This window comes from Pteropus alecto, unplaced genomic scaffold (genome assembly GCF_000325575.1).
Source record: "Pteropus alecto unplaced genomic scaffold, ASM32557v1 scaffold396, whole genome shotgun sequence".
Lineage (NCBI taxonomy): Eukaryota > Metazoa > Chordata > Mammalia > Chiroptera > Pteropodidae > Pteropus > Pteropus alecto.
Genome location: NW_006438082.1, coordinates 387585 through 397062, shown reverse-complemented (window position 1 = coordinate 397062; position 9478 = coordinate 387585). Strand labels below are relative to the sequence as shown.

The 9478-nt window shown below is 57.2% G+C and overlaps 1 protein-coding gene and 1 pseudogene across 1 annotated transcript in view; one reads left to right on the top strand and one right to left on the bottom strand.

The window, feature by feature from the left end:
- ABCD1 (ATP binding cassette subfamily D member 1) overlaps window positions 1–9478 on the bottom strand; it is a 17479-nt gene continuing 8001 nt past the window's right edge. The window contains exons 3-10 of the mRNA XM_006915278.3: window positions 7364–7506; window positions 7110–7278; window positions 6431–6525; window positions 3726–3871; window positions 3120–3265; window positions 1832–1916; window positions 1484–1609; window positions 1–1302 (exon numbers count right to left, since the gene is read on the bottom strand). Coding sequence (XP_006915340.1) covers window positions 1095–1302; window positions 1484–1609; window positions 1832–1916; window positions 3120–3265; window positions 3726–3871; window positions 6431–6525; window positions 7110–7278; window positions 7364–7506 — 1118 coding nt within the window. The 3' untranslated portion in view covers window positions 1–1094. The remainder of the gene's footprint in view (window positions 1303–1483; window positions 1610–1831; window positions 1917–3119; window positions 3266–3725; window positions 3872–6430; window positions 6526–7109; window positions 7279–7363; window positions 7507–9478) is intronic.
- LOC112482557 lies at window positions 8998–9116 on the top strand (annotated as a pseudogene).

Genomic DNA, 9478 nt, shown 5'->3' with positions numbered 1-9478 from the left:
GCACTTTCCATGAGAGGTTTTTACTGAAGGACTGAGGGAGCCTCCCCGGCCCGAGAGCTGAGGGCTCCCCCGAAAGGCACACGGCGGTGGCGGGGTTTCCCTCTCGGGCAGAGGCTGGCTTTGCAGACACAGCTTCCCCAGCCTGACCCCTCTTTGGCACTGAGCTGTGAACACTGGCGTCTGCACTCCGGGAAGCACCAGCATCCATCTCCCCCTCCGGCTGGCCTGGGCCCCCCTGGTGGCAGCTGGCAGTGTAGGCTGGTGGGGCAACAGGCCGGCCGGGGCTGGCTCAGAGGCTGGGACACAGGTGGAAGGACCGCAGCCCGGGTCACCTCCCCTGCTAGCAGGGTGCTCACATCGGCAATAGAGGATGCTACAAACAGGAATCCAATAAATTAGGTTGTAGGGGCCAAGACAGGTAGGGACTACATTCTTATCATCACTTGCTAAGAAATGCTGTGCAATGTTTTCTCCCGAGGGCTCTTCGGGATGACTGGTAGGGACAAGAGGAAGACAAGGGGCCCTGTCTGGCCATGGGTCCCGTTTGGCCGTTTCTATGGCAGGAAGGACGTCCCATGGGACGGGAGTCTTGGCAGCCACCTGGGTGGTGGCAACAGAGGGATGGACCGTGCTGTCTCCGAGGGACTGAAAAGGAGGAAATGAGGGGGACTTCAGTCTTAGGAGGGCAGCGCCCCACAAATGCCGAGGCTCAGCACAGACTGGCTAGTGATGTGAGCTGGGGCTCACCTCCTACCCCTGTCCCGCTCCCCAAAGAAAAGAAGGGATTCGGCGACCCTGCCCAGGTCACAGTATCGTGGGGCAAGGAAGGGGCAGGGTTGGAGTGGGCAGCAGGGTAGGACCTTCCATGTCTACTTGCCCCAGGGCAGGGTTGTGGGGGTCGGGCACGCGGTTTCGCGGGCAGTCCGCTAGGCAAGGCAGGCCGGTGGCCGCAAGGCCTGGGAAGACGGGGAGCCATGCAGGGTGGGCCCGTGGTAGGGCTGGGGGACAGTGGGTGGACAGGCGCTGCTGTTTCCTTCATATGATCCGAGGGCTCAGGGAGGGGCAGGGGCCGAGAGCCTGAAGCCATGGCCCCGTCAGATGTCGGCACCCTGGAGGACCTTGGGGCCTTGGCCCAGGATCTGGCAGAGCTCCTGGAGACGCCGCTGCATCTTGGGGATGCCTGCCAGCTGCTGCTCCAGCCGCTGCTTCTCCTCTGTCAGGCTCAGGCGGGTGGCCGAGTCCAGCTTCTCGAACTTCCAGCCGCCCTCCCCGTCGAACTGGAGCAAGTGCGTGTGGTACTTCCTGGGCCAGGAGAGGGATGGGAAGGAGGCCGTTCAGTAGAAGACACTTGCCGGGCTTGCCAAGGCCCACTGCCCCTCTGATGGTAGCGCCATCCCCTCCCCAGTTGCAAAGTCATGGGGGTGTCAAATGCGGGAAGGGCACGCCCTCCCCTGAACTCCAGGCAGAAACGGAGGGCACCTACCATAGGGAGGGGCGGTGAGTGATGGAAAGCAGAGCGATGCCTGCATCTTTCGCCGCCTGGAAGATCTTGCCTTCCACGTCGATGCTCACAGCGCTGGTACATTCATCCAGAAGGGCGTACTTGGGCCTTGGGGGTAGGGGCCGAGTAGATAAGGCTGTGGACCCTCCAGACACCCTGGTCTGTCCCTAGCCCTCACCCTTTGTGGCCCAATCTCTGTTGGGGCCCGGGAAGGGGTCTCCTAATGGTACTGCCTTCCCCCTGAGGCAGCCCCAGAGAGCATGCGCGCTGAGCCGCTTGGAGAGCAACCAGTGCCCGAGGGAGCCCTAGGACCCTGGACAGCCTACTCACTTGTGGTAGAACATGCGGGCCATGCCGATTCTCTGCTTCTCGCCCCCCGACAGAACGTCCTTCCAGTCGCACACGGCCTCCCAACCTGGGCAGGGGACAAAGGGGCTCTGCTCAATTCAACAACGGCCCAGGCCTGGGCTTGCTGGGTATAGTGGGCATGGTGGGAGGACCTGGGGTCACTTAGGAGGGGCTGGGGAGACAAATGACAGTGGAAGATGGCACATTTGACTGTGGAGAAGGCCAACCTCTAGCTCTGGGTGCCCTGGGTACTCGTATGTCTGTAGGTGATATGTTAATAGTCAGAAAGAAGTTGGGACCAGAATTGTGTCCCCTCTAAAAGAAGATATGAGGGACTCCTAACCCCCAGGACCTCACAAGGTGACTATTTGGGGAAGGGGTCTTCACAGAGGCGATCAAGTTAAAGTGAGTCACTACGGCAGGCCCCGATCTTTTCTGCACAGCCACCACACCTGGGAAGAGTCCGCAGGAGTGATTTTGTTTAATGCTGGCGCTGAAGGAGGGACTGGTACCTGTCTCCTACAGGTGGAGAGTCTCAAGAGATGAGGGATTTGCTCAAGGTCAAGCTGCCCCTAAGTGGGGGGGGGGGGCAGGAAGCGGAACCCTGCCGCTCAGATTTCACTAAGAAAGTCAGTTCAGCCCCGCCCTGGGTTCCGCCCTCTCCTCCTCATCTCCGGCCCAACAGGTATTCGGGTATTCACAGACAAACCAGGTAAGCCCCTGACCAATGCCTTCCCTTGCTTGTCCCTTCCTCCTCTCCTTCTCAGGGGACAGCATCCCCAGGCTCAAGCCAGAAAGCGGGGTGTCCCCTCTACCTCTGCTCCAGGCCCTCTGAGCAATGGGCTGTGCTTGCTCCTCCCTGGCTGCCCTGCCCACGCCATGCCCCTCGGTCTGTCCTCTTGCTGAAATTCGAAACTGACCTGTCGCTTCCCTGCTTAAAGCCTTCCAAGGGTTTCCTTCCCTGTCAGGGCCTCCCTGCCCCCAGCCCCAGAGCCTGGAGAGGGCATCCGGCCAGACAGCGAGCCCCTGCCCCTCGGACGGCCCCTGCCTGCATGCCTAGCCTCCCTTCTCCACCTCACTCAGGCCTGGGAAGCCTGGGCCACCCACTTCCTGTCAGTCTGCCCTGTTAAGACGGGCTCTCAGGGCGCCTAGCACTTTGGCCTTCTGGATGTCGGGGGCCAAGAGGGAGGCGGGGGCTGGGCTGGCAGCAGGTTCCCTGATGGATGGCTCAGTCCTTAGCGCTGAGAGGCGAGATGCCTTAACTCCCTACCTCCTTCCCGCTGCAAGATGTGGTTCAGGTGCACGATGTCCAGGATGGCTTCCAGATGTTGCTCCGAATAGCCCTTCCTTCGCATGTCCTCCACCGAGTCTGGGTAGATCACCTGGTCGCGCAAGGAGCCGACGGACATGTAGGGCCTGTGGGAAAGCTGTGTGTCCACCGAGGGAAGGGCCAGCCCTGTGCCTGTGTGGCCTACGCCATGGGCACTGGCTGCTGGAGGCAGGGCCGACTCTAAGCCCACAGACCCCTGCCAGAAAGTGCTCCAGGGAGCGCTCACACCCTTCTACGTACACCAGACTCACACACTCACCCTGCATGCACACGCACACATGCATACGCACAGCACACGCGCGCACATGCTCACACACATACACACACACGCACACAGATTCACGGCCCGCAATGTGCACACCAAACAGCTGTAAAGTCACCGGGTTGGAGGGCGGGAGGGGGCAGGTGGAGGCCCCAAGATGCTGGGGGCAGCATCTCGCTGTCCCTCTCCTAAGGCCCCAAGCTCTGCCATCTCCTGGGTGTCAGTTTCCACAGGTCGGAAGGGGCGGGGACCCTGGCTCCCACCCTCTCCCCTGCGCTGCTCACCTCTGAGGGATGTAGAACATGCGCTGGGGTGGGGGCTTGTAGAGCACGCCGCCGTACGTGGGCCAGAGCCCGCCAAGGATCCGGAACAGAGAACTCTTGCCGCAGCCGTTGGGGCCTGTGATGAGCAGGTGCATGCCCTCTTCCACCTGCGGGGGCAGTGCCATGGTACCGGGGGGAAATGGGCCCTCTTCCTCTCACCTGTGGCCTTCCTGACAGCCTCTGACAGCGTCCTGCACCCACGTGCATCCCAAGGCTGGTGGATAGGGACAGCAGGGCCAAGGCAATGGGGTCCGGCATCCAGAGCCCCAGTTGAATGCCTGTTTTGGGATCCAGCCTATTCCCTGAGGCCCCGACACATACCAGAGAGCATGGGGCCAGCAGGAGGAGGGCCCATCCTGCCACAGACACATGGAGGGATGTACGCCCCAGAAAGTCAACGTCGGCCCCCCATGCCACGGCATCCCACTTCACTGGGAATCCAAGTGTTTTGGCACTTTGTTAGAGTTCTAGGTGGACGGTAAACTCTGGCTGCCTGCCACGGCCCTCGCATTGTCCCCACGGGTGCCAGGGTGCCACGGAGATGCCACTGTGACCCTCAGGCTCACTATCAAGGGCTTCAGGCTTCACAATTAGCCAATCGCATGATGCCCACTGGCTGATGGAAAAAGGCCAGCCGAGCTGCGGGGTTGGGGGTGCAGGAAAGAGGGTCAGAGGCTGGGAGACCGCTGTCCTCGCCTGCCTACCGGCCTCCATGGCCCTCAGAAGATCTACGAGTGCAGCCCATGCAAGGCTGTCCCTGGCTCACGTTGGTCAGTGTTACAGGTTGAACTGTGTCCCCCAAAATTCACGTATTAGGGTCCTAACCCCCAGGACCTCAGAATGTGACCTTATTTGGAAGCAGAGTCTTTACAGATGTAATTAGTTCAATTTAGATGAGGTTGTCCTGGAGCGGGGAGACCTCTAATCCAATGTGACTGGTGTCCTTATAAAAAGGGGCCATTTGGTCACGGCCATGTACACAGGAACACGCCATGTGAAGCCAGAGGCCGAGACGGAAGTGAAGCCAAGGAGTACCCCGATGGCCAGCGAGCGCCAGAAGCTGGGACGACCTGGAACAGATTCTCTTTCACCGCCCTGAGAGACACCCTGGCCTGGACTTCCAGGCCCCCAGACCTGGGAGAGACTCCACTGCCATCGTCTGGACCTCCCCATCCAGACGTGTGACAAAGCTCCTCTGGTGCTGGGCCCGGCAGAGCTGCCTCAGCCCTCAGCTGGCGCCATAGCTGCCTCCCTCCTCTCCTTCCCTGCATCTCTCCTGCCGCCCTTCCCACCCCACCACCTTCCCCGACACCTCCCAGCCCCAGAGCTCGGCTCCACCGGGCCAGAGCTCTTGCTCGGCCCCCACGCCCTGCTCTTGCGCCCCAGTTACCCACTCCTCACATGGCCTCGCTTCCTACCCAGCTGCTCTGCTCCCTTGCTCACCGGGGCCGCTGGGCTTTGCCTAGTTGGGCTGCCTGGAAACCATCTGCCTTGGATAAACAGGCCATCGGCAGTTCCCCCTAAACCCCAAGAGTGACCACTGCTGGGGTAGATGGGGATCACGCCACTGTCCTGTGCTACCTGGGGACCTGGGGTAATGACGTGTTCCTAGCCTCCAACTGGCTCCCAGGGTTCCTCTCAGCAGATCAAGGAAAGGAGCCCCAGGCACTGCCCCCTCCGCTCGCCTCTTCCACTTATTCCCTGCCTGGCCATGGCTCCTGCCAACCCAGCTCCTCCGCCGGGCGCACACGGCCCCTGAGGCCCCTCAGCTGCTGCCATTCCGTTGCCTTTTCTCTACCTGCCTTCTGCGGGAGGTCTTCATCACGCGGTTCGCCTGCCTAGAGGCTCCCGGGTGAAGCTTCACATGACCTCTGCTCCCCCCGGGGATGGTGACTACCCTTCCTATGGCCTCCACTGGACCCTGGACAGCTGCTTCATTGGGGACCTTTGTAATACTTTAGAGCTCCCCAGAGTGGGGCTTCCTAGAGGTCAGGGGCCTCCGTGTTTTACCTCTGGTTTCCAGTACCCAGTGTGGAGCTCAGAGAATATCGGTTAAATGAATAAACGGATGAATGACTTCTTCTCACTTCTTTCTCTGACCCTGCAGGTCTCCCCTTCACCCCAAACCCTGTCCAAAGCCTTGACTGGGCACACAGTGGGTGTCAGCCACTACGGCTTCCTTTCCACAGATGACCTGTATAAGTTTGGCTGAGAGTCCTTCTGGGGGGCCAGGCTGCACCTAGCACACACACCTCCACTGGGGGCTCCTTGAAGCGGATGGGTGGGACCCCAAGCCCAGTCAGTGGAGGGCAATCTGTTCTAAGACAGTCGGAGTTGAAACAGATTCCCCAGTCCCGGGCTTCTGGGGGGCTGGGGTCGGGTAGGGATGGGGCCGGCGACAACGGGGCAAGGAACTGTCAGTGACTCTTCCCCAATCCTGCTAATTATGAGTCTCTTTTATCAGCTCTGTCTCCATCACTCCACACCCAATAGTCAGGCATGTTGGCCTTTCACCTTGACCTTAGCCCACCTACCACGTAGATATGGGGACAATGGCTACTGACAACATGGGCAGGCTGGATGCCAACGGCTGGGCTTATAAATGCAGAAGGCCAGGCCCTGGGCCCCATGGCTCAGCCCGGCCCAGCTCAGCCCACTCGACTTACCCTGATGTTGAGGCTGGCCACCACCACTTCTCCCGTGGGCGTGATGATAGGGATGTTGTCACAAATAATTCCCTGTTCCACATCCACCACTTGGCCTGAAGAGAACACAAAGGAAGAGAAAGAGGAACAGCACTCCCTTTGCCTTCTGGTAAGTTCCATGTGCCCCCCCAACCCTACAACAGCATGCCAGTGTGTGGTCCAAGGCCCCTTGGGAGTACAGTGGCTCTTCCCACAAGCAGACCCGCCCCCCAGTATCTGGTGCTGTGCTCTGGGAGGGGGAGGGGCAAAGCTGCTTCTCTTTTCCAGAAACCAAAGCACAGAGCCCAGTCCTGCCCTGCAGCCTTGCCCTCCTGGCAACACTTTAATGGCGGCTCAGACACTCCAGTCCCTCTTCCACAGCACCCCGGCCCCTGCTGTAGCCTTGAACTTTCTCTTCCTGCCCATGTGGATGAGTGACCCCCCTATACTCAAGGACCATGTGCCCCTCTTTTGCAAATAGAAATCCCAGCCAGGGCACCTGAAAAGAGCTGAGCAGTGAGTAGACTGGCCAGTAGTGACTGCTCTGTGAAGGAAGCCTTCCCTGGGGGCGCAGTTCAAAGATCCAGCCCTCCAGGTGGCACTGGGAGATGCAGTAGGAGGGCAGGGATCGGGGGGGCCTCTGTAGCGTGGGCGCCCTTACCTTGGATCTTCAGGGGCCCCTCCACACGAACACCGGACCTGACCACAGCCCCGGACCCCGCCTGAGCGTCCTCCGGCTCCCCAGGCCTCTTGAAACGACAGTGCTGGACTTCTTCGAATACCTGGAACATCTCATGTACCCGGGCTGTGTAGCCTGCCAGCTCTGTCACCTGCGGGAAGGGAGGCCCTGGCTCAGCCCCTGCCCGTTGAGGGTGGGATGGGGGGCAAGGCAGGGGTGGACGCTCTGGGGGTTACCTCCTTGTAGGACGACATGACCCGCTCAATGGCGTCTGCAGCAGCAGTGAGGAGGTTTCGGGCAATGGTGAAGGCTTCTGTGCGCTCGCTCACCAGCTCCTCCTCCTTCATGTCTAAGGCCGCCTTCTTGACAGCCTCCGTATCTGGGAGCACAGTGGAGGGGAGGGACAGAGACAGTGGAAAGTCAAAACTGACCCGCTGGGGGAAACACGAGTCTTTCCGGCAAATGGTGCTGGGACAAATGAGTATCCACATGCAAAAAATTACCCCTACCCCACACCATACACAAACACTAACTCCAAGGGGAGCACTGGCCTGCATATAAGAAATAAGACTACAAAACTCTTAGAGGAAAGCAGGGTTACATCTTTGTGACCTGGTATTAGGTATGGCTCCTTATACATGACACCAAAAACACCAGCGACAAAAGAAAAATGGATAAATGAGCTTCGTCAAAATTAAAAACCTTGGGGCACCAAAAGAAACCATCGAGAAAGTGAAAAGACAACTTACAGACTTGGAGGAAATACCTGAAAATCACATATCTGAAAAGGATCTAGTCTGCAGAATATAGAAAGAACTTTTTCAATTCAACAACAGAGAGACAAACGACCCAATTAAACAATGGGCAAAAGATCTGAATAGACATTTCTATTGTATATCTAAGATATACAAATGGCCAACACGCTCATGAAAAGATGCTCGACATCACTAGTCATCAGGGAAACGCAAAGCAAAACCACAATGAGATGTCACCTCACGCCCACTAGGAGGGCTCGAATTAAAGAGATAACAAGCGTTGGTGGAGAAGTGAAGAAACTGGACCCCTTGTACCCTGCTGGTGGGGATGTAAATTGGCACAGCGCCTGTGGAAAACATGCCAGTTTCTCAAAAAGGTAAATATAAAGTTACCATATGACCCAGCAATTACTCTCCCAGGTATATGCCCAGGAGAAAAAAAAATATGTCTATGCAGACACTTGCACACGAGTGATCATAGCATCATTCATAACAGCCAAAAAGTAGAAACAACCCACATGTCCATCAACGGATGAAGAGAGAAAGAAATTGTGGGACACATACACAATGGAATATTTTTCAGCCAACAAAAGGAATGAAGCACTGATTCATCCTACGACATGGATGAACCTTGAAAATATTCTCCTGGGTGAAAGAAACCAGTCACAAAGGGCCACATATTGTGTGATTCCATTTAGATGAGGTGTCCATAAGAGGCAAGTCCATAATGACACAAAGATTAGTGGACGCCAGGGGCCGGGGGCTGGGGAGTGACTTTTATGGGTCTGGGCTTTCTTTTTCGGGTGATGACAATGTTTTGGAATTAGATGCTGGTGATAGTTACACAACTTTGTGAACATATTAAAAAACCACTGAATTCAGTACTTTAAAAGGCTGAATTGTATGGTATGTTAATTATATCCCAATAACATGGATAAAAATATGAGCCATTAGGCACTTGGCTTCCTTTCTTGGCTCACCCAGCTCCTTCCCCCTAGAGTACCCCCACCCTGTATCGTGTACTATCCACAGTAGCCCCTCTGGGGCCATACCTGTACCTCATCCTCTAATGCTCAGAGCTGTTGTACCCCCGAGCTCCTCAAGAATGACTGCCCGTCTACAGCCATGCTACCCTGAACAAGCCCGATCCCGTCTGATCTCAGAAGCTAAGCAGGGTCGGGCCTGGTTAGTACTTGGATGGGAGACCACTTAGGAAGACCAGGTGCTGCAGGCGTAAAAAATAAAAAAAAATAAGGGACTGCAAGCTGACAAGGTCCTTGCAATCTGTGAGGTCAACCAAGGGTTGCCTCGCCTAAAAAGAAAGAAAAAAGAAGAAAGAAAGAAAGAAAGAAAGAAAGAAAGACTGACTGCCCACTTTGAGACCTCCGCTGCTACCCCTGTTTCTCCCTCACCCTCCTCCTGTGGTCTCCATGGAAACAGCCATCCTCCACACCCCGACTTCTTCTCAGAGCTTGCTTCTATCTTGACTTGCTTTGCTGTCTCAGTCTGGGCCCAGTGGCCACTCACTTCAACCCTCTCTTGTCAATGGCCTTGACTCCCTTGACCCTGGGAACCCCCAGAGGGGCACGGCTTTTA